At 50.2% G+C, this 25,218-nt stretch overlaps 11 protein-coding genes across 11 annotated transcripts; 4 read left to right on the forward strand and 7 right to left on the reverse strand.

Moving 5' to 3' along the window:
- Positions 1-2,729: 2,729 nt before the first annotated feature.
- On the forward strand, positions 2,730-3,334 carry N7496_001325 (DIM1 family thioredoxin-like protein; the record flags this gene model as incomplete). Its single annotated transcript, XM_056694256.1, has 4 exons — positions 2,730-2,844; positions 2,903-2,950; positions 3,010-3,252; positions 3,309-3,334. 4 exons carry the CDS (start codon positions 2,730-2,732, stop codon positions 3,332-3,334), a joined length of 432 nt encoding a protein of 143 aa, XP_056560985.1.
- A 605-nt stretch (positions 3,335-3,939) lies between these two features.
- N7496_001326 (translin) lies at positions 3,940-5,305 on the forward strand (the record flags this gene model as incomplete). Its single annotated transcript, XM_056694257.1, has 8 exons — positions 3,940-4,005; positions 4,130-4,166; positions 4,295-4,348; positions 4,474-4,607; positions 4,675-4,780; positions 4,854-4,939; positions 5,003-5,152; positions 5,231-5,305. 8 exons carry the CDS (start codon positions 3,940-3,942, stop codon positions 5,303-5,305), a joined length of 708 nt encoding a protein of 235 aa, XP_056560986.1.
- Positions 5,306-5,557: 252 nt separating this feature from the next.
- Positions 5,558-6,251, reverse strand: N7496_001327 (glutathione peroxidase; the record flags this gene model as incomplete). Its single annotated transcript, XM_056694258.1, has 2 exons — positions 5,558-6,087; positions 6,209-6,251. 2 exons carry the CDS (start codon positions 6,249-6,251, stop codon positions 5,558-5,560), a joined length of 573 nt encoding a protein of 190 aa, XP_056560987.1.
- Positions 6,252-7,404: 1,153 nt separating this feature from the next.
- N7496_001328 (CTAG/PCC1 family protein) lies at positions 7,405-7,862 on the reverse strand (the record flags this gene model as incomplete). Its single annotated transcript, XM_056694259.1, has 2 exons — positions 7,405-7,729; positions 7,819-7,862. The coding sequence occupies 2 exons, from the start codon at positions 7,860-7,862 to the stop codon at positions 7,405-7,407; spliced, it is 369 nt and encodes a 122-aa protein (XP_056560988.1).
- A 623-nt stretch (positions 7,863-8,485) lies between these two features.
- Positions 8,486-9,527, reverse strand: N7496_001329 (uncharacterized protein; the record flags this gene model as incomplete). Its single annotated transcript, XM_056694260.1, has 3 exons — positions 8,486-8,616; positions 8,668-8,745; positions 8,798-9,527. The coding sequence occupies 3 exons, from the start codon at positions 9,525-9,527 to the stop codon at positions 8,486-8,488; spliced, it is 939 nt and encodes a 312-aa protein (XP_056560989.1).
- Positions 9,528-12,008: 2,481 nt separating this feature from the next.
- Positions 12,009-13,999, forward strand: cdcA (phosphoprotein phosphatase CDC14; the record flags this gene model as incomplete). Its single annotated transcript, XM_056694261.1, has 3 exons — positions 12,009-12,057; positions 12,138-12,675; positions 12,739-13,999. The coding sequence occupies 3 exons, from the start codon at positions 12,009-12,011 to the stop codon at positions 13,997-13,999; spliced, it is 1,848 nt and encodes a 615-aa protein (XP_056560990.1).
- Positions 14,000-14,550: 551 nt separating this feature from the next.
- On the reverse strand, positions 14,551-16,104 carry N7496_001331 (uncharacterized protein; the record flags this gene model as incomplete). The annotated part of the gene is made up of 2 exons (XM_056694262.1): positions 14,551-15,984; positions 16,048-16,104. The coding sequence occupies 2 exons, from the start codon at positions 16,102-16,104 to the stop codon at positions 14,551-14,553; spliced, it is 1,491 nt and encodes a 496-aa protein (XP_056560991.1).
- A 1,224-nt stretch (positions 16,105-17,328) lies between these two features.
- Positions 17,329-18,747, reverse strand: N7496_001332 (putative toxin biosynthesis protein; the record flags this gene model as incomplete). Its single annotated transcript, XM_056694263.1, has 4 exons — positions 17,329-18,148; positions 18,203-18,311; positions 18,362-18,500; positions 18,556-18,747. The coding sequence occupies 4 exons, from the start codon at positions 18,745-18,747 to the stop codon at positions 17,329-17,331; spliced, it is 1,260 nt and encodes a 419-aa protein (XP_056560992.1).
- Positions 18,748-19,468: 721 nt separating this feature from the next.
- Positions 19,469-20,512, reverse strand: N7496_001333 (uncharacterized protein; the record flags this gene model as incomplete). The annotated part of the gene is made up of 1 exon (XM_056694264.1): positions 19,469-20,512. The coding sequence occupies one exon, from the start codon at positions 20,510-20,512 to the stop codon at positions 19,469-19,471; it is 1,044 nt and encodes a 347-aa protein (XP_056560993.1).
- A 1,185-nt stretch (positions 20,513-21,697) lies between these two features.
- On the reverse strand, positions 21,698-23,085 carry N7496_001334 (uncharacterized protein; the record flags this gene model as incomplete). Its single annotated transcript, XM_056694265.1, has 5 exons — positions 21,698-22,101; positions 22,165-22,232; positions 22,299-22,672; positions 22,760-22,864; positions 22,924-23,085. 5 exons carry the CDS (start codon positions 23,083-23,085, stop codon positions 21,698-21,700), a joined length of 1,113 nt encoding a protein of 370 aa, XP_056560994.1.
- A 964-nt stretch (positions 23,086-24,049) lies between these two features.
- N7496_001335 (alpha/beta fold hydrolase) lies at positions 24,050-25,090 on the forward strand (the record flags this gene model as incomplete). The annotated part of the gene is made up of 1 exon (XM_056694266.1): positions 24,050-25,090. One exon carries the CDS (start codon positions 24,050-24,052, stop codon positions 25,088-25,090), a length of 1,041 nt encoding a protein of 346 aa, XP_056560995.1.
- Between the last annotated feature and the right edge of the window lie 128 nt (positions 25,091-25,218).

The following is a 25,218-nucleotide window of genomic DNA, read 5'->3' on the forward strand; positions in this document are numbered from 1 at the left end:
TGCTGAGATGATGAAAATTACAATCATACATGAAGCCGTGATACCTGCAACGGCTCCTGGGCTTAGCGACTTTTTATGAACGTCCATATATTCCATGACCTTGGACTCAGTAGCTGTTGGACTTCCTATGGTGCCTGTCGCCACCGTGTAGGAAGTTACAGGTTGGCCTATTTATTCCTTTAGTGCTGTAGCTACGGTATCTAATCACAGGAGTAATCTTCATCATGACTTACCAGCGCCTGGTGTTTGTAGTTCCCGATACATGGTGCTAATTGGCCACACAAAGTCGCAAATTTGGTGAGTGACCATTGGTAATCCAGAGTGAGAATACTGCGCAGCGACGATGCTGATACAATAAGAGTTGGTGCTACTGTAGGGTAGTAGCAAGAGTTTTTAGACATGGGAGAATGCAGCCTATGCTCGCGTACCATTGACTGGTCTTATTGTCACCAAATCTAACCGTCGCGCCTCCGCCTCCCACTCCATTTGTACATCCCGTAGCAAGTGCTGTCGTCGCCGAGTTGACACATCCCGCATAAGAACCAGATGTAGTCCATACATCGCCTGGTGCACAGTACACCGCACTCACTGGTTGCAAGAAAAATGTAAAGTTGAAAGTATCGGAACAGAAGTTTCAGAGGAAACAAACCATCTGTGTCTGTCTCCCAGAACCACCTTTGAAAACCAGCTATGTCGGGCATGCTGTGCTAGAGATCTCAAGCACCGGTCTTTTCATCCTCGGGTAAAGGATGGGCACAGAGGGAATCCACTTCCAAGGAAATATCCCAGACTCTACAGTATTATATAAGAGAACACATCGTCATCGAACCAGAACAGTTGAAATTGAGTTTGCGTATATCCTATCCTGCACGGAAACCAGGGGCTTCCAGGAATGTGTCCAATTGTCGGCACAGGGTAAGATATGTATTTCATTTATATTGCATATAAGGCCCCCCGAATTCCACCAACCTAGTGGACATGTCACCTACGGCTATTCCCATGATCAACAGCCCTAAAGACTATATGTTGCTTAAAAATTACTTATAGTTTAGTAAAAGCTAAATGCCATACGTGTACACATGAATACCACAATATCCGTAGAAGCCTTAATTGTCCCTTGCTTTAAAGACGCCTTTTCGAACTCCAGGCATCTCTTCTTAATTGATAAATTGACAGGTTAGTAACCATCCGTTAAGCCTTATGCAATGTTTAAATTTGAATGTTTCACAATATGATCTAACTCTCGGTCCAATGATCTAGAGCGACAAAAAGGTAAGTATTATCTGGGCAGAGCTACTCTGCACCTACTCCATCTTCCAGCTCTCTCGTTAGCTGGGACCGTTCTATTCAAGATGATGCCGTCCGGCCTTCAATCTGCGACACAGACCTGCAGATCAGCCGCCTTATTTTCATATTGTCGAGGTAAAGATGGACATAATCATCACAGTGACATGGGATTGGTCCATTTCGTTTTGGGAGGGGGGGGGGACTGGGAGAAGGGAAATCAAACTATGGGATGAAGAATCAGGGACCAAAGAAGATAGGAACTAGAGCCCCCGGGTGAACCGGTGGCCTTAGTATTACTATTAACATGTGATAAACCACTAATCTAACGCAGTAGGTAGTTTTGATAGGGGGTATACGTTCATAAACCCAGGAATTCGCCGTAAGTAGTATCATTATAGTTGGTTTTCACTGTACTATATTTATTGGCATCCTAGTTGCAGGCGAATAGGAGGCTAGGAATGCCTAGCCGATAAAGAAAGAAAGACAAAAAAACATACAACAGCCAGGATTCGCATGTGGTCACCCACCATACTACTAACTGGCCGGCGCGTGGCTTAAGTACGGCTGAGCGGACGGGAAGCCCTGTTCTCCACACCCTATGGTCGTATGTACCGTGAAATGCATTGAAGAGATCTATATTCTTACGAATAATTTGATAGAGAGCTGCATTTGGATAATTGCGTGTATGCTGAATGTCAGTATTGTAGTCAGGGATCAGCTGCCGGATAATCTTGATCTCCTGACTTATGCCGAGGGCATTTCCGTCTACATAGACAGGCTGATTGGCGGCAGCCTCGAAGTCGCTAGGTGTTGGTTTCGAGCAGCTTGACAATCGCCGTGGCGATATCCACCGGACAGGAGCGAAACAGCAATCACTTTGTCGCCTCCGTTATGGAATACTGCCTTCTTGGATATGGGGTTGGGCATGGGAGACGATGACGGACGGCACTGTATGAAGAGCGTAAACCTATCGGAAGAGTGTAATCCTATAATATGGGTGGTCATTGAGGTTAATCTAGAGGCCTATAGGCCTGTATCTACATATCCAGGAGTGTGGGCACTAAATTGTGCTTTGACAGGTGGGCATGATAGATGTTAGCGGGCGTATTGAGGTCGTCTTGCTCCAGACGATATATATTTCCGGGGTAGGTACTCGACAAGTGCATGGACGGTGAGTCGAACCACTAATTCTACGCGGTGCATTATTTCAACGGGTCCTCCGAAATATAAATTTCATGTCGACCGAATGATATTAAATACATATCAAATGGTCAATTGCACCCCCGACATCGCCACTACTGTAAAGCTGTTGTAGCCCTGATGTTGGACACCCGAAAAGACACCAGTCACATGACCCGACTCTATCGCGGGGCTAACGATAAGCTCCGAGCTCTCCAATTTTCTCGAACTTGCGCTTCGCTGATCTAGTTCGCCACGCCACCATGGGTTCGATCGTACTGCCTCACCTTCGAACTGCCTGGCATGTTGACCAGGCTATCCTCTCTGAGGAGGAGCGCCTTGTCGTGATCCGCTTCGGGCGCGATCACGATCCCGACTGTGAGCAGCCCGTTCTCCCCGCCCATCGCGTGGTCGCACGACTAACGTTGCCTCGCAGGTATCCGCCAGGATGAAGTCCTCTACAAGATCGCCGAACGGGTGAAGAGTGAGTGTTGTTCATGCCCGAGCCAGGAAAGCTAGCTACTAACACAAGCCACCCCGCAGACTTCGCCGTCATTTACCTGTGCGATATCGACGAGGTCCCCGATTTCAACTCGATGTACGAGCTCTACGATACGATGACGATCATGTTCTTCTACCGTAATAAACACATGATGTGCGATTTCGGAACGGGTAACAATAACAAGTTGAATTGGGTGTTGGAGGACAAACAGGAGTTGATCGATATCATCGAGACCATCTATAAGGGCGCGAAGAAGGGCCGTGGTCTCGTCGTCAGTCCTAAGGGTAGGATCGTTCGCTCCATGCGAAACAATATCAAAAAGTTACTGACCATCATACAGATTATTCGACGAGATACCGGTACTGAGTGCGACACCCATACCCCCGACGGATGGCGATTTCGACGGACTTTGGTGGCGGCTGCACCTTTTTATGAATATTATGACCATAATCGCCGGGAAAGAAATGATGACAACATAAAATGTTGGAGATATGCGTTCCTGGAGTTCTCAAATACAGCATTGCTTTTTGTGGCGGCCAGATACGCCTGCCAAGTTCCCAAACCTCCTCTTATAAGCATCGCAATGACAGCTGGGTCTGTTACCATAACCAAGCGGTAGACAAATAGGGAGTTTAGAGGGCACATTGAGCTCTGCAAATCCGTGGGCCTCGAAGTAGCCTTTACCCGTAGCCTGTACTGTAGATGGCTTGGAGAGCTCTAGCAACGTGATCCAACCTCACCGCCAATCAGCCATCAATTGAACAATGAGGCTCTTTAAAGCATCAATTTCGGAAGATGAAGATTCTTATAAGTAAAAGTGAAATTTAAATATTACTAAATCTTAACGACCTCAAATTCGGTTTGGTTGACTTTTCATTTTTGACGTAACTCGCTCAGCACGCATCACCACAACCACCTACCGCACCTCCCACAAATCCAACTTCTCACCACTCCTGATACCCAACGCCAAAATGATCGACCAACGTATTTTCGAGGATCTCCAAGCCAAGATCGACGAGGAGACCACCGTCCGCGACGTGAGTGCCCGCTATCCGCGCCTTGCCTAGTCTCTCCAAATGATTTCTGCGCGTGCCAAGCCCGAGCTCCAGCAAAAGCGGCCGCCCGCACAATTCTGGCTCAGCGCTAACGTTCGGCGAATAGGAGCTTCACGAGATTGTCCAGACTCTCGCTAGAAAGGGTATTTCCAGCTTTCTGAGGCCGTTCACGAGAACTGCGAGCTACTTTGTCCGCGTGGCGGGGGTGTCGCCCGTTCTCGTAATGGCGATTCAAATGTTGAAGAATGGAGGCTGATACAGCTTTGTACAGGACGGTCTACACAGGCTATTCTCTCAAGGGCACACTCTACCCCTGCCGATCAGCGTATGTGATTCCATTATATATCATGGCGATGCGCTTGGTCGCTGCTACTTGTTCCCGGGTCCATGCTGGGGGCGGCGGTCCATCTATTGTCTATGCTCGCAGTCGCGCTAACTTCTGATCCACAGTCAAGCCCGTACTTGACGATGCTGCCGTCGAGATCCTCGCTCAGAAGCAAGAGGTCCTCCGGCTGAAGGCTGTCGCGGACCAGCATCCTTTCTACAAGTACAATGGTCTGTGGACCCGCGAGTTGCAGAACCTGGTTCGTATCAATCCACCGAATGCCTCCTCCCGCGTCTCAGAATATCGGATACTAACAGCTGTACTAGGTTACCTCGATCGAGCTGTGTGCTTGGCTCGGCGGACTGCAGGAGTACAAGGGCCCGAGCTCAGCTTCGTTCCTGACCATTGAAGAAGTTGGCAAATTCCTGGAGAGTACGTTTAGGCTATCCGTCGATTGAATCGTGTTGAGCTGCGGAAACTGATATATTTTCTTTCCTTGCGTTAGTCCCTGTTAACCTGAAGGAGCAAGATGCCTTCCACCTCACCATCGAGGAGTATCTGTTGGCCTTGATCTCCGTGGTCGAGGAGCTGGTGAGTAGTCATTCTCTTCTTTTGCGCATGCTTGGATCGCTAATAACTATTGAATTTGAACAGTCGCGTCTGGCCGTGAACTCGGTCACCCTCGGTGACTATGAGCGCCCTCTTCAGATTGGTAACTTTATCAAGGATCTCTTCGCCGGTTTCCAGCTGCTTAACCTGAAGAATGATATTCTGCGGAAGCGGAGCGACGGCATTAAGTACAGCGTGAGTTTACAGTCCCGGAATTATTCGGTGTTGGAATAAGACTCTGGTGAACTAACTAGTTATCTTATCGGTCGACAGGTCAAGAAGGTCGAGGATGTGGTCTACGATCTGTCGCTGCGGGGTCTGGTCCCCAAGGGGAGTGCTGCTGCATGAACGACGAGTTGAAAGCTTTCAAGCGAGAAAAAGAGAAAGGATCCATCAAACCCGGGATAATCAAGTGCGAGGACATTGATTGCGAATCCAGAACAGAAATTTAACGCGCATTATGGATTATCCAATTTCCATCGTCAAGCACATAGACGTGCGTAATTCGTACAGGGGTAAAAATCGCCGGAGTATAGGTACAAAGACAAAGGCGAGTAAGGGAGAAAAACACAACAGACAAAACAGCGCAAAGACTCAAGCTCACGAGAGCTTAGCCTGCTCAGTACCCTCAGCAGCCTTCAGGGCAGAAGCCGAAATACCAGCCTTCTTAGCCTTCTCAATCTCCTGGACGATAGGCTCCTTCAGACTCTCGGGCTTGGTAAGCGATGACCAACGGTTAACAACCTTACCATCGGCCGCGATCAAGAACTTCTCAAAGTTCCACTTGACACGCTTAAGGCCGAGGGTACCGGGGACAGCCTCCTTCATGAACGTGAAGACCGGCGCAGCCTGGTCACCGTTCACATCCAGCTTGCCGAGCACGGGGAAGGTCACGCCATAGTTGAGCTGGCAGAAGGACTGGATCTCGTCGTTGGAGCCCGGGTCTTGCGACTTGAACTGGTTGCAGGGGAAGCCAAGGATTTCAATGTCCTCGGGGTACTCGGCCTTGAGCTCCTTGTAGAGCTTCTCGAGGCCCTCGAATTGAGGGGTGAAGCCGCACTTGGAGGCGGTGTTGACGGCGAGGACGACCTTGCCTTTCAGCGAGGCGAGGGGGAATGGCTGGCCCTTTTCTGTGTGAATGCGATGGAGTGTGTTAGCTGGTGCGTTTTCTCAGAGCTTGCCACGGGCCGAGGTCGGGAACAAAGAACGGGGGTGCGGGCGCGGGGAGGGGATGCGCAAAGGTGTACGTACTGTCGGCGGGCTCGAAATCGAAGAAGGTGGTTGCGGAGGACATGGTTCTGGATTGGAAGAGGGGTGGATAGGAGGTGAGAGGCTTGGGAGCGATGCGTCTGGAGGTGAAGTGGTGATAATGACACGATGACGTAGAGAAGTGACCGTTGCGGGGAGGATGGCAAGACGGAAAGAATTGAGGGCGGAGGAAGAGAGAAGCTTGGCGGTATAAAGGCAAAGGGCGCATGATGGCCGCTTTTGTAGGGAGCAAGCCGAGGTCCCCTCACAGAAGACTAGGGAACTTGTCCCCCCGTTAGGAGAGTTGGAAGCATTACCAATGATCAGAGGTCCAGGCACGGAATGCTCCAAGGGCCGACGGTTGCAGTTTGACGCCGAGCCGATCGATTGAAGTTCAGCGTGCTGATTGGCAGAGCCGTTTACGGTTTACGATTTCGCTCTCGCTTTTTTTTGACGTCGATTCCACTAGGGCTGTGTCCACTTCCCTATACGACGAGTTGCGACTAGAATTATTAAGCTTAACTAGGCTAGTGTGCCGTGCATAATTTCTAGAGCGAATAAATATTTGGAATACTCGGAACGGTTTGGCATAAAGAACGTTGAAGAACATGAACAAGTGGATTTGATAGGTGGACGGGGTTCTGCTTAGAAGAGCTCGACGGTCTCGACTCCACGCCCACTCGGGAGGCTTTTTCACAAGCCCAGCGATTCAATGTATTGTACATTAGTTGCATGACGTGGGACCACGCGATTTTTGGGCAGATTTCCCTTTCGAGTAAAAGAAGCTCGGCAGAATCAGATGGTTAATGGCGCCTTGATTTCCCATCATTCCCTCCATTATTCACCTACAGGTCCAATGAGCACACATCCCTTGTAAGCTGCCGGGGTCCGACGGCCCACATAGTAGTGCGTGTGCATCGCCCTCGACGGGGATTTCACCAAAACGAGACACACATCGAGAATAGTTATCCCCTCTTAGTCCATCCTGGTCCCTACCGGGTTATCCAGGATTGTGGTGTGGCGTATCGCATGGTCCATGTCGTACATTTTCGTACTGTTCCGATGCCAAACCCAGGCAGGCACAGCCACCACCGCAATGCCGATGAGATAACTATTCTCCTAGGGTGTATGTATCGTTTACCCGTCCGAAGGATTCTCCAGCGACAGAAGATGATGAGGGGTCACCCCCTCCTAGTAATTCACCCCTCAATCTCTTCCGCCTTGAGAACGTCCACATCAAGCTCGGCCATGACGCCTAGGATGACGCCCAGGCTTTCCATGAACCCGTTCACCGCGACTCGAAGCATACGGTTTGTGGTTGCACGATAGGTTGTCTGCAGAACGGTCTTCGACTCATCCGGGTCCTGCTTCTGCTTCTTCTCTTGCGGCTCGCTGGGATTGTCCGAGGCGGGGGCCGTCAGGGTAAAGGTGCGTCGGACATGTGGCGAGAGCTCGGAGTCGACTTCGAGAGTCTGGAGGGCAGAGGATGCGAGACGGCGGGTTGGGAGTGGGAGAGAAATGGTTCTGTTCACTGTGTCAGTGTCGCAGTTCTGCTGGTAATGTGCGCTAGATATTCTTTGACATGTCTGCCAAAAGGCGGGGTGGGATCGTACAGTGAGTATGGGAACTCGGTGTCGGAGAATTGTTGGGTGGCCATGGTGTATTGTGGTTGTAAAAGTAAGACTATCGATGCCTTTTGGTTTGTGACACGGGCAAATCCAAATTCAATGACGCTGGACTGTGGATATTGCTGGCTGTTGCTGTGCGGAAGACTGACTGCGGCGATCTAAAGATTCGAATGTCCAAAATTACGTGTAATAGTGTGGTATATACCGCGATACACCCGCACACAAGGTTTATAATCCTCGTAATTCAAAACACAGCCCTATTACGGCTAACCGGATTCGGGAACACCGGGGAACACCAAGTGGAGATCGAGGACCAGGAAATTATGTGGAAAGTGATCTTTTTGGATACTGATTGCATTGGAATGGACAAATGTGAATGTTTGTAATTGGTATTATGACAAGTAAAATATTTCTCGCGGAGAAGTAATCCCCCTACAAGATCGTACAGGGAGTCGGTGAAGTATAAGAGCACACTCATGAAAGTATTGTACAATGGTTTTTCAAGAACAGAATAAGAGCTTCAAGCATAGCTCTTGGGAGTTGAAATAATTGAAGACAAGAAGTGAAGAATTCGGTCAAAGGATTTTGGCGGTCAAACAATGTCATGCGTATAAACGTCCCACGTTGTGTTCATTCATCAATGAATGAGCATTTATGCGACGGCAAGGTTGGCAACGATGCGCTGGAAAGCAGCTGGGAGATTGGAGATGTCACTGGGAGAGATCTTGCCAGCCTTGATAAGCATCTGGAGGTTGGCAAGTGCGCCGTAGATGCCGCTAGGGTCTGGGGTCGGGTTAGCGAATGTCATTGTGTACCGAAGAAAAGACAACATACTTCCAGAGAGGCCAGCAAGGAGATCAGTGCCAGTCTGGGAGGCAGTAGCGGGGAGGTTACCGAGCTGGCGCTTAGCAACTGTATTGAGGTTAGGTATGAAGATGAAGAAGGTAGGATGGTAGCAACATACCAGATCCAACGCCAGCGACAGTGCTCTCAACAGTGCCAACCGCACCCTGGCCAGTGCTTTCCACAGTGCCTGCAGCACTACCTGCAATCCCAGTGCCACCGTTCAGCGACCCAGCAACGGCCTCAGTAACAGGCTGAACGGCCTCGAGCTGGCGCTTGACATGTCCCACACCGGCAACAGTGCTTTCAGCAGTGCCAACCGCACCCTGACCTGTGCTCTCGGCGGTACCAACAGCACTACCAACAATGCCAGTACCACCGTTCAACGAGCTAGCAACGCCTTCGGTAACAGGCTGGACGACCTCAAACTGGCGCTTAAGGTTAAGGCCGGCGACGTTGTCGACATTCTTGAGGGTTGGCTTGCCAGTACCGTCATCATAAGTCAGAAGGTTAAGAGCGTCGCCATCGGCAAACTGGCGCTTGATGTGTGTGGCACCAGCAACGGTGCTTTCGACAGTGCCAACCGCACCTTGGCCAGTGCTCTCGACGGTACCAACAGCACTACCAACAATGCCAGTGCCTCCGTTCAGGGAGCTTGCCACGCCCTCAGTGACAGGGCGGACGGCTTCGAGCTGGCGCTTGAGGTGGCCAGCAGCAACGTCCGTGACAATACCCTCTGCGGCACCCTTGACACCACCAACTACGCCATCAGCGCCAGGGAGACCGGGGATGGCGGCGGCAGAGATCATGCCGGTCAAAGCCAGGGAAAGGGTGAATCCAGTGAACTTCATTATTGCGTTATGTTTAGATCAAATTTGGTCAAAAGAGTGACGATTGTGAGATAATAATAAACAGCTGAAATGCTAGGAGGTCCGAAAGGAGCGACTGTAGAGAATGAGAGAGCTGAGTAGAGGATCAAAGGTCACTCGAGAACGAGGTTGAGACGATCTTATATACACTCTATTGACATTGTTATTATGAGCTTACACATGCTGCGGTCCAGGACTCCTCGCATGCACGGCACCAAGATCATCAGGGGCCCTATGGCTCGCTCAATGGCTTTCATTTCGCGTGCGTTTAATTGTAGGTTGCGAATAATCACGATCGACAAGTAAAAAGCTGTGATCCGGTCTGCCGCGGCGGTGGTCTAGTGGATCGAAGTGCAGTGGTAACTAGGGATGTTTCACATAGGGCTCCAATTGACAGTCCAAAGTTATAGAAAGCCTTTCGCTCGCCATCGGTCACAGTTCCACTGGATTGCAGCAAGGTTCAATGTTGTCTCAGCGGGTGGGCTATTAAGTAGGATGTTGCTTGAAGGTCGCTTTTGGTCAAGCTTTGTCTCGGACTGCTTGTAGAGGTAGGTCAATGTCGGAAGAGTCCCAGCAAGCCTGGGGAGCTCCGTCGGCCATAGAAGCTGCGATTTCCTTCATGTTTTCTAAACATCGTTAGCTATAAAGTGTAGTCGTCACACCGTGGAGAAGGTTTGCGGTGGTTCAGCAACCAGTTCATCTCTTATGCTAGGGGTGTCGCGCGATGTGATACATGGCCTGTCGAACCCCAGAGGCGTCGGCAAGGGCTGCGCTTGCGGCGGAGCCTCGGCGAATAGCGTTCATGGCAGTTTGTCAATCACCAACTCTTTTTTGGAAGACTGTCAAGAAAGAGGGACAAGAGTAATTTCCCCGTGAACTTTCAGAATAGACCCGACCGTTTATGTCCTTGCGTCGAAGGAGGCCAACCGCAAATCCCGCTGCGAGGCTTCGGACGTAGTGACCTCAACTCAACGGGCCTGACTGATACGATCTATGGAATCAGTACCACCGGATTTTAGCTGGATGTCGATTCCTACAGTTAGGTTCCTGTGCCACGGGTGAAAGTGTAGCGTAGTGCCAGAAGGTTGGTCCATCTTTTTCTCCGGATCGAGACCAAACTGGGCACGACAGTTTGCCTGCCCAGGTACCAAGAGAGGCATCAAAGTAGCGTCAAGTTGTAGAAATATATACCTTGCTCAATTTTCATCCATCTCGACAATTCCACGAAACACTTCCACTTGGAATCAACTCCTAAAATGCCTACCTAGTGCAGTATCTGAATACTTGGAATCAAGAGCCATCTAGGTGACAAACTTATTTCGAATTGCATCATGTTAGCAGTGCGTGTGGCAACAAACTAGGAGCAGCTATACAAATATGGCGCTCAGATGAAAAGGGACCAGCCTGCTGTCTGATCTCAAAGTAGCTTGCCAAGGGGCTTCGATGGCAATAGTACAAGTCTATGCTTTTGAGGTCGCTTAGAAAATGACGCTCGGTTCTTCAGGTGGTAGAGTATTAAGAATGGCCAATTCTTTGAGGGACCTTCATAACTTCATAGTCTGCAGTGACCAGAGTTATGGCGGTATACAAGACCTTCGGAAATCCACACTGATCCCCGAGACCAAGACAAATTGAGTGCGAGGACAAGCATAGCTAAGAAATTGCCAGGTATTTGCCTTACTGGAGTCGTGGTCATCTGGAATGCTTTGGAAGCACAAGGGCTGCCCATTTCAGGCATCTAGCGTGTTAATTGGAGACTGACCATGAGAGCAGTGAGATGATTAGGCTAGCAAGCTGATGAAGAAGGAAGAAAAACTATTGAAACAAAAATGTGTGGTCGCCTTGTTGCATTGGCTGGTTGCTAGGCCCGTCTCTGGCAAATCGAGGGGATTCGCCACTAAACCAAACCAAACAAACAGGGCTCTAGATCCATGGATCTATCACTTTGTTTTGATGTTTTGATGTTTAATGTTTGATTGTTTTGATTGTTTGGGGACAATGGCGATGACATAATCCAGAACGTTGTTGATGCCTGAGGCAAAGAGCGGTTGTCGAGTCAACGCAGGGCACTAGTCCCAATCAGGCAAGGCACAACATAACATCGGCTTAGCGTGGCATGGCAGCTGCCCCAACGCCATGAGATTATTCTTCTCCTCCCACCTCTGTTGATTCTCCAACTTCCCCTCTTACCTAGCACATTGTCCTGTACAGTGCATCTCTTACACGGACTATCATTATCTTCTTCGTTCTTCTTTCTGCTGAACTGTGGACGTTGGATCAATCGGATCATGAGCTTCTGAACTCCATTGCCATCATTGATTTACTGTGACTTGCTGTCGGACAATTGATTCGGCCCGCCATCACACACTTGATCACGCTATTCTAGAGCTGCGGTGGTTTGCGCACTCTGTCTATTCTCTCTCATCACTCGAGTAGTCTCGCGATCTGCTACAAACCGACATCATGACCATTGACGCTGGCCATGCAGGCCAGATGATCGAGTACATCCAAGGTTCGTGCATCGCATCAGCCTCCCGCTGCGGTACCAAAGTTGGAGCAATTTTTGGGATCTAACAACAAACAATAACGCAGATCGCCTCTACCTGGCTTCTTATGACTCGACTCCATCCTCGCGAACTCCATTCCCTTATCCGCTCGAGCAGCCCAAGTCTCCCAGCAAGCGGGCTGCGCGGGCTCAACCCACTACCCCGACGACCAAGCGCCGATCTCCCGTCTACTTCACCGTTGACGATACTCTTCTCTACAATGCGTTCCATGCGGACTTTGGCCCCCTCCACATCGGTCACCTGTACCGTTTCGCAGTCCTTTTCCACGAGATCCTCGGCGACCCCGCCAACAGTGATCGCCCCGTCGTCTTCTACAGTAAGACGGATGCACGCAGCCGCGCAAACGCAGCCTGCCTCGTGGCTTGCTACATGGTCCTCATCCAGTCCTGGCCACCCCACTTGGCCCTGGCCCCAATTGCGCAGGCCGACCCCCCTTACATGCCCTTCCGCGATGCCGGGTACAGCCAGGCAGACTTTATCCTGAACATCCAGGATGTTGTGTATGGTGTTTGGAAGGCCAAGGAGCAGGGTCTGTGTGGACTCCGCGACTTCAACCTTGAAGAGTATGATTTGACCGTTTGTTTATTTTCGAACTCAACATTCTTGGTGCTGACTGTGAAATGCAGATATGAGAAGTTTGAACGAGTCGACATGGGTGACTTCAACTGGGTTACTCCCAACTTCCTCGCTTTCGCCTCTCCTCAACACCAACCCGTTGCGCCGGTTCCCATGAACACCCCCGAATACGACGCCCTCCCCTCCTCCATCTCCGAGATTTGCTCTTCCAAGCTTCCTCTCCCATTCAAAAACGTTCTTGTCCACTTCACCTCCCGCAATATTGGTCTCGTCGTTCGCTTGAACTCTGAGCTGTACAGCCCATCGTATTTCACCGCCCTAGGCATCCAGCACATCGACATGATCTTCGAGGATGGCACATGCCCCCCTCTTACACTCGTTCGGAGGTTTATCAAGCTGGCACACGACATGATCAATGTCAAGAACAAGGGCATTGCAGTCCACTGCAAGGCTGGTCTGGGTCGTACGGGATGTTTGATCGGTGCTTATCTGATCTATCGCTATGGATTTACTGCCAATGAGGTCATTGCCTTCATGCGGTTCATGCGCCCTGGTATGGTCGTCGGCCCGCAGCAGCACTGGCTGCACCTCAACCAAGGTTCCTTCCGGGAATGGTGGTTCGAGGACAGCATGCGCGAGAAGTTGGCCCAAGCTGCCCCCGTCACTCCTGCTCGGGTCTCTGTCAAGAAGCGTGGAAGCAACGGTGTGGTCTCTACTCCTCCGAACAACAGCCACTCGAAGCGCGCCGCGCTTGGCGAAATTGATCACAATGAGGGTGCTGCCACCCACCACGAAGAAAATCTCCCTGCCCCAACCCCAGGACAGCCACGAAAGTCACACCGCAAGGATTCTCGGCACCACCCTTACGCCCGCACAACTTCCGGTTCATTGACTGTAGAGCACGAGAGCCACAAGCAGACGGACTCGCGAACTCCTCGTGGCCATCGTCTAAGCAACGAGAGCAGTGAGAGCGATGAGGAAATCCAACTCCGGATGCTGGCAAAGCGGTCCTCGCGGTCTCCTGTCGCCACAACCACCTCGCGATCGATTAGCTACTCGGCCACTGTCACAGCCAGCTACACCCTCACCGACGATATTCATGAGGACCGCGAGAACTGGGTCGAGACGGGGGCTCCCAAGACTCCTGCCAGCCGCAAGAGCGCCGGTGGAACCGTCTCAGTTAGCAAGGTTCGGTCTAGCCCCCGGCGGGTCACAGACAGCAACAAGAGCGAGTCGCGAGGAGTGCGCAAGCCTAGTGGCCGCATTGGCAGCACCTCTAGCCCAGCCCGGGCCACTCGCACTGCTGCTTAATTGCCCAGGATGTTAATTATTCAACGATCTGGCACGTTACTGTCTTCCTGCGGTTGACACCTTCGATTCTCCCCTGTCCTCAATGGGCAACTCTATGCATACCCCTTTTTCCCGCTGCATCTTGGACAGTCTAATGTTTTTCTTCGATCCGTCTCTTGTTGGTTTCCACCAACTTTTGTCTAGGGTATTTTGTTTTTCGGCGTACAAATCATTGGTCTTTTGGGTGGATTCTGCGCGGCGTCTGGTTTCACTGCTTGTTGATACGTTGAATTGGTTGCAAGGGATGAGAATTCGTCACAAACTGTGACTCTCGTGGGCTACTCGATTGGTATACAGTGTTGCGCTGTCGATTCCCTCTCGAGCCCATGACATGGTGTTCTGCATGCGCGGCTTCTGTCCGCCTTTGTTTCTACGGCGATACGACGATTAGTTTCATGAGCTCGTGCAAATCTTTTTTCATTTCATTGCCATCATTCGTTCAGTAGTCACTGTTGATGTAGGGCGGGTCTGGGCTAGGCAGTCATCGGTAATATTAGGCCATGATAGGACTGTCATCGTATGGACACAGCAGTGTTCCACTCGCTCGGATCACTCAATTGCCCTGAAATACTAAGATCAGGACTCGGCGACGCGCATGTGATCACGTCGAATGCTTCTAATCCCATCGATGCAGCGACAAGATCGAGCCATTTGTCCGGAGATGGCATCTTCTCCTCCGCCTCATTCATGTCTGATCCTGCTGCCTTCCCTTTGTTCACGTTCAACCTTGAAACAAAGCGAAAAGGTAGCGGGTCTGCGAGCGAGACATCCTCGTCTTGACCTGACCTGCCATGTGTTGCCCGGACTTCATCACTCTCAAGGTGATCAAGTAGAAGTCGGAGAATGTAAACGCAGTGGTCAACGCCACGGAGCACGCTATTTGCGAATTCTTGCGGGAATGTGGACGGGATGGGTCCGATGAAAGGCACCTTCTTCTTGTTGGCGGCGCTGCCGTTACACCACTGATAGCTCTGCACGGCAGCGGCAAGGCGCAAATGCGCGGATAGAGTGTACAGTGCCTGACTGCTTCTCAGAACCTGTGCCGATAGAAGTTGTCTTGTGTGTGGTGGGTCATCCGCGGTATGCAACTCGCGCGCTTGGACTAGTAGGCCCGGTACCTTGACGACTTCTTTGAATATCCGGTCTTGTAGATCGATGAAGAGGGCGATAGGTCCGTCGACGCGTGGTGAAGACATGTCCTCTATTCGAACTTGGTCAATGTGTTCCTGCCACTCTGGTAGTTCGAAGATACACCGTCTGCCTCTGACAAAGGCTTCTGCGACGAGGAAGCTCCGGAAGGAGAGGTAGAGACACCGGTCGAAGCCGGCGAGATGGGCCTTTGGACCGCGATGTTCCATTAATAATGCCGTTCCGGCTGCGTGGTGAGCCCACGAGTCCGGATTGGTGCGTGAGTATGCCTCGAACAGACTCAGTGCAATGGTAATGCTCACACTTTCGGTGGATTTCATCGCCTCTGCGTTGCGAATTCGACCACCGAACAAACGTAGCGCGTTGCTGTATACTTCGCGACTTGAGCGCCGCAGCATGGTATTGCTATGTTTCTGACCCATGAAGATTGCATTGACGCAGAAGATGGCTGCGTCGAAGGCGGGACTTTGACCCCCATGCTGTGCGATGTATGCCGTCCAGGGCATATGGACTCGGTATCGATTCAGTCCGAACCAGCGCGTGAAGGCTGTGAGGACGAAGGAGCCGAAGACCACGGGTTGTTGTTTGCCCATTGATTGTGCTACGAGGGATGGTATGATGCGCTCATCGATGGACTCGGAGGGCTGGGTAGGGGTAGCCGTAGACTGGGATTGTTTCTTCTTGAATCGTTGGCGCAGTTGTGGGCCTTCGTCCATGAATTTATGAGGACGGGTGTAGCCGGGGCAGTCGACGCCGTATCGCGTGCACTGAGTGCATTCTGGGCGTAGTAGATCGCACTATAGCGGGGTGGCAGTTAGAATAGATGTTCTGATTTCCCCAGGGTATGAGATAATGCTTACCTTCACCCGTCGCTGGAGACATGTCTGGCATCCTTTGCTCTTTGGAACGCCCACCATGTTGAGGATTTGCTTATGGACAGTATGATGCACATCCCCAGATCGATGCGCTGGCTCTTGGGCAGGTTTCCCGGGTCGGATTCTGGTCGTTGATAGGTATGACTTTAGTCGTGTGCGGTGGTCATTCTCCGCCAGGAGGCGCCTTCTTATCTGTGAGAGCCACCGATCACACTCCCCGTGAGAGCCTGGAGTGAGATCCACGGAAAGTGTGCGGCTCGGCTTACCAGCACCCCAAGTCTCCGCGCTGATGACACCGCAGCAATCCAGCCGGCGACAAAGGTCTGACGTACGTACTCGCTATTGAGAAACCTCCCTCTAGCTTGGTCAGGTCGGCCCGTTCGTCCCACCAACGCAACGTCTGCGAAAATGAGCAGGAGGGGCTTGAGAAGGATGTAGGCATATTAATAGCACACCGGGACAAAGGGTGCAGTCTCCGCCCTTGACGGAATTGGACCCTGGAATCACAAGTGTCTGAAAAGCCTACCGAAGCGAGCCAATGAACCGGTCGCCAAGCTGACCCCAAGCCTCAAACGGGAACCTCTGAGAGACGCGCTTGTCTCGTCGAGTGGGACGGGAGATTCAATGTGCGGGTACGCCATGGCAAACGTATCTCGGGGCCTGGCGGTCCTATCACGATCGGAATTGGCAGCGTTCTTCTGTTTGAGGCTAACCGTTAGAGGGGCGTCAGCAATGCATGTCTCCAGGTCTGACCCCTCCGGTGGTGGTGGTTATGGCGTGGCTGACTTGGGGGTATGTGGGTGGTGGTCTAAGTGGTCATGGCCAAATAAGCTCGAGGCTAAAATACCGAGCCAAGGTTGCTTCTCGGCCGTGCACCGAGCCCCTCGAGAGAATCGGTGGGCTGACAAGGGGGTTGTTCAACAAAAGAATAACCGATCGTAGTTTTCAGAAAGATGTGCCTAAAGTTAATCTCGAGTTGGAGGAGTTTAAAAGTCTGAGAAATAGGTAGAGTTTGGTTGTTAGTGGAGCTTTTTTTCAACTTTAACTTCCTGGGCGATCCCCAGACATTTCAAACGAACCCCTCCGTAGGAACTCAAAAGCGATTTTGAATGAGATTTGTATCGAGGGGTGGGGTCTGTGGCTTGGGTACTCCGAAAAGTATTGTATTCTGGAAAGGCAAAAAGTATTTGCTCGTTGCTATTCCCGTCATGATATCATAAATTGTTGATCTGGGTGTTTAGTGTTGAATGTGTACATGATGGGAAGCTACAACTTCCCCTTGGGTCGCTCAGACAATGGTGGCATCCTAGTTGCTCGCAAGCTACCCTCCGAGGCCTTGACCATCCCTGGCTCAGACCTTTTACTCTGATATCCAGCCAGGAGCTTCTCATCCGCAAGCCAGCCCTGCAACCAACCCTGCACCCATTCGGCAGCCGCTTCGGCGCTTTGATCAATCTGCTCAAACACCAAGGTGTGCGAAGCTTTTTCAAAAACCACCTTCTTCACCATACCTTGATCGGCACCGCCGCTTCCCCCGACACCTGTGCCGGTTGAACGGACTTTGGAATCCTGCGACTCCGGTGGCGAGAGATAGCTGCGACCACCGAAGACCCATAGCACGCTGGGACGGAGAAAAGGTAGATTGCGCATGGATGACCAACACTCTGGCCGGCCAAAACTGAGATTTCGCTCTGTCTTGGGATCCCAATCGGCCAGTAGTAGTCGATCCAGCCCGGCCGATTCGGGCTCTAGGTTAGGAAGAGTGTAGCTCCAAGACTCTTGGTGCCGGGTCGTCGTTAGAGTCATTGCCAAGTCAGGCAGATTAGGGTCACTTTCTTTGTTGTACAGCCGTGTTGGGACGGATCGTATTCCAAACTGTAGATAACGGTCGACGACTCGGGGGTCCCATTTTCGTAAGCTCTTGCGTAGGGCGGATTCCGCTGTGTCTCGTGACTCCCAGAGATCAGGTCTATTTGCGACAAATTTGGCAGGATTGACCGTTGGACGGATACTATCGTCGAAGATGACCGGCTCGTAGAGCACTAGGGTTGAAAGTAGCCGTGGGTGGATGATGGCAAGCTGGACACTATGAAATCTTAGTTAACTTCTGATCCAGGTTGAGGGGGAGTAAGCTACGAACAGTTGAGCACAGCCCATGCTATGGCCAACACCAATTATCGGTCGTGGCATCTCATCGCGGAAGTGGTTGACCATATGTAGGAGGTCGCGAGAGTGGTCATACCAATTAGCTAGTCGTGGTTAGAAAAAAGCCGCAGCGACCGAGCGTTCTGGGTCTCACTGGTATCTCCCTGGATCTCTTCATTAAGCACATAGCTTGCCCCCTGGTTGGAGACATCAGCGATCCATATCGCACGGAGTGGCACCGATCGTTTCTTTAGGTGATCATAGAAATGCTCCCAGAGCGGCTCAAACAGTTCCTGCTTGGATTAGCGGACGGAACGGCCTAGATGAACCTAGAGGGGTGCTACTCACCTTGGGAGAACCATTTCCATGCACACCGATGACGGTGACTGCATTGTCGGGGACTGGAGTGGGTTGGTCGAGGGGAATGTATTGTTTGATCGCGAGCTGCACGACGCCTTCTTGGCGACCGGTGAGACTGTGGGGGTGTTCGCGGATGTGTTGTCCTGGGAGGGTATGCTCCACTATCTTGAAAGGACTCATGGTAGATTAAAACTAAGTTAACTCAGGATACTGTTGATAATGGTCATTGCATTAAAGGAGGCAAACCGAGAACCCCGTTGAGTTCCGCAAGCCTTGACCATTTTAGCCCCCAGATACCAAATTACGTGGACGTCCTGCTGACATCACATGCTCATGCACCAGCCATAACTATGCAGCCTTGTAGCCTCGCACTGGATCCTTAGTATAGTACGGGAAACCTTCGTGTTTAAATAGCAATGAGCTAAACTTTATAAAGTTTAACGAATTCTCAAAAGGCAACCTAGTTCACAGTTCGGAATCGCCGATGGTTTGAAGTTACACTAACTAATGCGACATGATAAAATGATAGAGCTTCGATAAGAATGCAATATACAATATATGTACTGGATATATGGGTCATTATCATGAGTAATCAATGGTTTAGAGCCTCTTTCAAGTTGGGTAAAATCAACTTATGACTGGTAAGCCTTGTTTTGCCATTGCGGCGTGTACTCACACCACCTTGCATATAGCCGCACGTAGCCGATAGGCTCCTTAACCGGAGATGTTGATGGCTTGTATGGCAGATAATGCGTTCCTCGGCATTTCGAGGGAACTAGGTGTGCCATTTTGGTAAGGTCATCGCCGAGTCTGCATCAAGCATGATTTTCCCCAAGGGTGACATCCTATCCATGGTTTATGAAAAGAAGATTTGAAAATAGACGTGCCATGTTTAGAAGCCTTAGTCTATTCCCAGCCGGTCTTCATCCCAGCCGATGAGGAACTCATCCAGAAGGTCGTAAGTGGGTTGCGTGTTCTGTTTTTGGTCGAGACCCGAAGTGAAATCAAATCCAATCTCAGAACTAGCTTGCATTTCTTTTGGCTCTAGGGGAGCAAATTGCTTCTCTGAGACGTCCTGTGAAAAATCCCGAGAGCTGGTGTTGATAAGTGGCCTCGACCCAAGGGCATCCGTATTGATATTCATTGTATTAAGATCAGCCGTACAATAGCTCTCCGGTGTAGACGGCCCTTTGAATTGCAAGTCGTCGCTAAGAGCGGGAGTATCCTGGACCGAAGGCGCGTCGTCAAAGTGCAGTAGTGATTCAGGAGACCCAGAACTCGAATCGGAACTCGCGTGGCCATCACTTAGCTCTGGCGTGGACCACGGCTCGTGTGGGATGGAGATACCCTGCACGGCTCGCGTGGAGACAGGCTTCTGTGGAGGTGGCTGCACATGCTCCTTGTCGCAGTGGTAAGATGCATAGCTGTCGGTGAGCAGGTCCTTGAGAATCAAGTTTAGCTGCAAGACGCGCTTCAATTGTCGTGGGGGCAGAATGTTATCGGCGGGGGAACTGAGCTTTCTCTTGAGCGAGGGGTTCTCGGTTCTCTGCTCAATCCTAGCGTCTATTCCAGCTCTCTCGGATGGAAATTCATCTCTTCGCGGTAACGTGTGCTTCACGGCGTCTGTCCGCGATGGTTCCTTCTCATCGAAGGGCATAGCACATTTGAATTCGATACCATGATCAATCAAAATCTGCTTGAGATATTTGACCTGGCTCTCGAGGAAGCATACATAGCTCCGTGGGACCTCTCGCTTGGTGAGTGGATCGTAGCCCACGCAGCGTGTTCCTGCTTTCTCGCAAGGTTCGCAGCGCGGGAGGCGCTGGTCACAGCGATGTTTGCGCAGACGGCAACGATTACACGCGGAGACATTGCGGAATGATTGAAATGATGGTTCAGAGGTGGCGTTGCGTTGTTGAGTCGCTGGAGTAGTATGGTTCAGCATCTTGAAAGGGACTCTTGGCTGAGAGACTCAACCTGTTCTCTTTAATGCGAATGTATGAGAAGCGGGGAAGAGGAATGGTGAGAAGAGAAAGAGAAGAAGCAAAAGAGAAGTTGTGTAAAGCTATCGTGGAGTTCAGGCAGTTACAAGCGAGCTAGTAGGCCTGCATGGTGCTTGAAGGCTCAACGTTCATAGATTTACTCCACTTGAACGCCGAGTCGAACTCCGAGATTAGCCCCCGTGGTGGGGCCAACAATGCTCGTTCAGCCACAAATTGTTTAGAAGTCTAAAATAGTCTAACCTAAATAGGCTATATCCATGCAGATCTTCTTAAAATCCGGAATGAAATCGGAATTCATTCACTCCAGCACTTTCATCAAGGTTAGATACAATTATCATGGGTACATAGAATGCACAGCTACTTTCTCCACTTCATAGTGTACTCCGCGTTAGAATAGAGATGTCTCCAATGAGATGCTAGGCTAACGGGACGTTTTCCGCGGCAAAGTTGGGGGCATGAGAAGCAAGTACCAGATTAGATTAGAATTCGCTGAAACTTAAGCTTGTTTGACCTGCTGCAAAGAACCCGGGACTTTTCCGCTAATAAATTATACTAAGACTTTCTTATTGTATGTCACTGTGAGCTATATCTACTATTGAATTACTTGCTACTCTTTTTTGCGAGAAATGCGAAAGTATGAAACCCTTAGAGCTTTGAATCGACTTTTATTATTGTCCTAATCAGACAGCAAAACTTACTCCGGATTCATTCCGATGCAACGTAAACTCTATTTATTCGGGCGAGATAACGATAATGCGGGGCAGTCTCGCCACATGGGAGCACGATGCGCGAAAGATCAATGAGGCATGCACACCTCAAATACTTGAAGGCGTGAATATAGGATGTATATCTAGAAAAACATCTGGTGTTTGAATAACAACGCATCGCAATCACAAAAGTCGAGTGTCTTGCTCCTGACGTTGGAGTTCTTACAGAAGAACGCTCATAAAAATTCAAGCTTCCTCGACATTTTAATAAACCGCACTTACAAGTGTCTCATACTTATTTTGTGCATATCAAACGCTAAGTGAATTATAATTCATGGAAGTAATAATGACGCTAAATATTTGGGTCGAACCCTCAATTCACAAAGTTTGCCTCGGGGTTTTTAGAGGCTTTTTTTTATTCTAACCTGAAGGCGATTTTGTGCTGGAATACGAAACTTGATACTCCATGACCTTTTGGATGCGGTTTGCATCTTGATGTCGAACTTCGCTGCTCTGAGCAGGTGGAAGGATTTGGCCCATGCTATCCTCCGAGGAGCGATTTTGGGAATCGCTGATTTGATTAATGCCGCTCTCGCCTATGTCATGGGAGCTCCCATGAAGCTGGGTCCAATCACTTCGGGGCCGAGAGGTGCTGTTATGACCTGAGCTTCTGACAGCCAAGCTAACATGGCTATCGGCTGCTTTACTTGTCGAAAAGACGGAGGGAAAGAGCCTGGCAAGCGGCGCCCACATCATTGGTAGACAGGCGCAAATTATCGCGACATTTTCCTCGGTTATCGTCCATACTGAGGAGGCAATATCGTCTAGAAAGAGAGCCTATAAGTCCGTGGAGAAAGGCGACCCTAAGAAGCCATGTGAATACTTACAGGTAGTATCGGGACTGGTGGACGAAAAGTTGAGAGTCTGCATCCGGATGATGCTCGTAACGGCGACACTTGAAGGCTTTAGGTCAGTTCTGAGTTGATCGCTTCACCGAAGCACCACGAGGTTTGAAGCTCACAAGACGCCGAGGGCAAACACAATCATCAGAGCGACTTTCCGTTTCAGCGGTATTTTCGATTTGTATATCGGATACATCGGCAGCGCCAATATGATGATGTCGGTCGCGATGGAAAAGCCGGCGTTGGCGTACCAATTGGTGGTGATGTCAATGCATGATCCTGCGATAGTTTTGTCCCAGGCTCGTGTCACTGGAGTGCATTGGAATACAGATGCAAAGAAGGCGGCCACCATATAAGAGGCAATAATAACCAAGAGCACGTAACAGGTAATGCGGAACCAGCGCTGGATGAAAATCCGGAGGTATAGCATGAGTATAGACATTTTGGTGGTGTTCATGGTGAGCTTATAAAAAGCTTGACTGACGAAAAAGAGCTGGTAGAAGCGAAGTCAGTATCCCATTACAGTCCACATAGCTAGAAATACGAAGCCGCAAAAATGCGAAGACAAATTTCAAGGTACCTTCAAGGTCATTAGTCGATTAGGTCTTGTGAGATTTTTGATGTGTTGTCCAAAACCGTAAGTACAGGACGCGAGCATGAATGCCATGACAATAATCGCGAACATCTGTTGTTTAGAGTGTCAGGTCTGCATGGTGTGGTCTCATGTCGGATAGAAAATCTCACGGTAGATGCTAGAATAGTCCAATCGTCCCAGCCCAGGCCCGACTTCGAAATGAATCGGGACCAAAGCCGAATCGCCACGAAAGCCGGTGTGATGATCAAGAAGACGATACATGGTACTTGGATCTCCAAAGCCCTGCTCGGGCCTGGAGTGTTTGGCGACATCGCAAATTGCGGAGGTCTTTATCATTTCAGGACCACATTGGGAGTAACATAACTCCAATTCCTCTTCACTCTTCATATGCAGGCACACTGCCGTAATAATATACATGGCTTACCAACAGTGGAGCAAACCAATGCTGACAAGGGAATTTCGGACTCCGCGACATTCTCTCCCTCCACCATTGGGTCGGATAACAGTGCCCCTAATTCCTCGAATAGGATTAATGATTCATCCATATTCAAATCTCTTGTTTAAAAAAATGGAGATTTGAGTTCGGCGAAGGCTCTAGTCAAAATATTAAAAGCCGGTTCTGGTACCTGACTAGCAAGCGAATTGGTCTTAGCGGGAAACCACTCCGAGTACGTGCTAGTGAAGTTGCATTGACCTTTGATTAAAAAACCCGGATCAGGGCCCAAGCCACGAAACGTGTAGACAAGGCTGTATCATATGGCCCTAGGCAGTCAGCAACACAGAACATTATTAATATATGCAATATATTTCCCTTGGCTCTGGTGATATCTTGCCTTGACTTGTTGGGAGGGGCCCACCAGGTCGCTTTGCTTTTACACTAAAACCAAATTGGTATTTACAACTTTACCTACACAAAAGCAGCTTACAAAGCTCACAACTACAAAGAAACAATCTGTACTGCATTGACTTGTCAAACACAGTATCACTATGCATTGAATTTACTCAAGAAGCAGTTTATCATGTGGTTAATAAGGTTGATATTTTATGTCCACTCCATCTGTAATGCCAAGTGTTTGCGAGTGTAATTTCGAGACAACCATACTAGTGCTAAATAGGTATAATGGGATTGAGGAGTACAACGTGGGTGGGTCCAGCTTTACAGGCTGGGTACATATAAGCTTACATCGCGCAAGGGGGTGAAAGAGCTCCTCGTGCTCTTTGAAAACCAGCCACTCCAGAAGCTCCCCTGGTCTCTTGGCCAGCAGCTATCACATGATGAAGATCACCTCTGTCCTCAGCGCCTTCTCCGCGATCCTGTCCTGCACGGCTCTTGTTTCTGCGCAGTCTAGCCCCGACCCGATTGGCACAATCTACGATGGCCGTGTACCTGCCGACCTATACGGGTCAAACTACACCTACCCGTGGCCGGTGAAGTTGTTTAAATTCTACAACCAGCGTCAGAAACTTACAATGGCATTCATGGACGTACCGGCAAGGAACAATGACAAGAATAAGACAGCAGTCCTGCTCCATGGCGGAAATTTCTGCGGCGCTACTTGGTCCGACACGGCGCGACAACTTTCGGCTGCTGGATATCGAGTGATCTTGCCCGACGACATTGGCTTCTGCAAATCGAGCAAACCCCAAGGCTATTCTTACAACGTACAACAACAGGCGTTGAACATCAACAGCCTACTCACTGCGCTTGGCATCGAACAAGCCACCGTCATCGGCCATTCAATGGGTGGCATGATCGCTGCCCGCTACGGTCTCATGTACCCCAACGCCGTCGACCAGCTTATCCTTGTTGATCCCTTGGGATTGGAGGACTGGGTCGCTAAGGGTGTACCCTTTTTGCCAATCGACGAGACATACGAGACTCAGGTTGTGCAGAATTTTGCCAGCCTCAAGGCATATGAGCAGGCCAGTTACTTCTACAATGCCACCTGGAAGCCTGAGTATGATACCTGGGTTTCAATGCTAGCCAATATTTACGCTGGCGACTATGGCTCACAGTATGCGTACGTGATGGCCCTGGTTACCGACGCTCTACTCAGCCAGCCTATAATCTACCAGCTGCCGCTCCTGAAGACACGTACCTATCTCATGGTAGGACAGAACGACGTGACGGCCCTTGGAAAGGCATGGTCCTCTGCTACCGTTGCTGCGAAACTCGGACATTATGATGTACTCGGTCCTGCGGCTGCGGCTATGATCCCCGACTGCACATTCCACATGTTCCCTGGTCTCGGCCATGCACCCTTCCTCCAGGATCCGAAGGCGTTCTACGAAGTTCTGTTTTCCTGGTTGGAATAACTAAGCTTGACACTCAGCACACTATAACAATTAATACAAGATTGATACGTTGTACAGAAGTCACATTATAAATCACATGGTTGGCCTACGACGGCTTCCTACCGTTCATGGCCTGTCAAACCGAGTCT

The sequence above is a fragment of the Penicillium cataractarum genome (assembly GCF_028827025.1).
Source record: "Penicillium cataractarum strain IBT 29864 chromosome Unknown utg000001l, whole genome shotgun sequence".
Taxonomy (NCBI): Eukaryota; Fungi; Ascomycota; class Eurotiomycetes; order Eurotiales; family Aspergillaceae; genus Penicillium; species Penicillium cataractarum.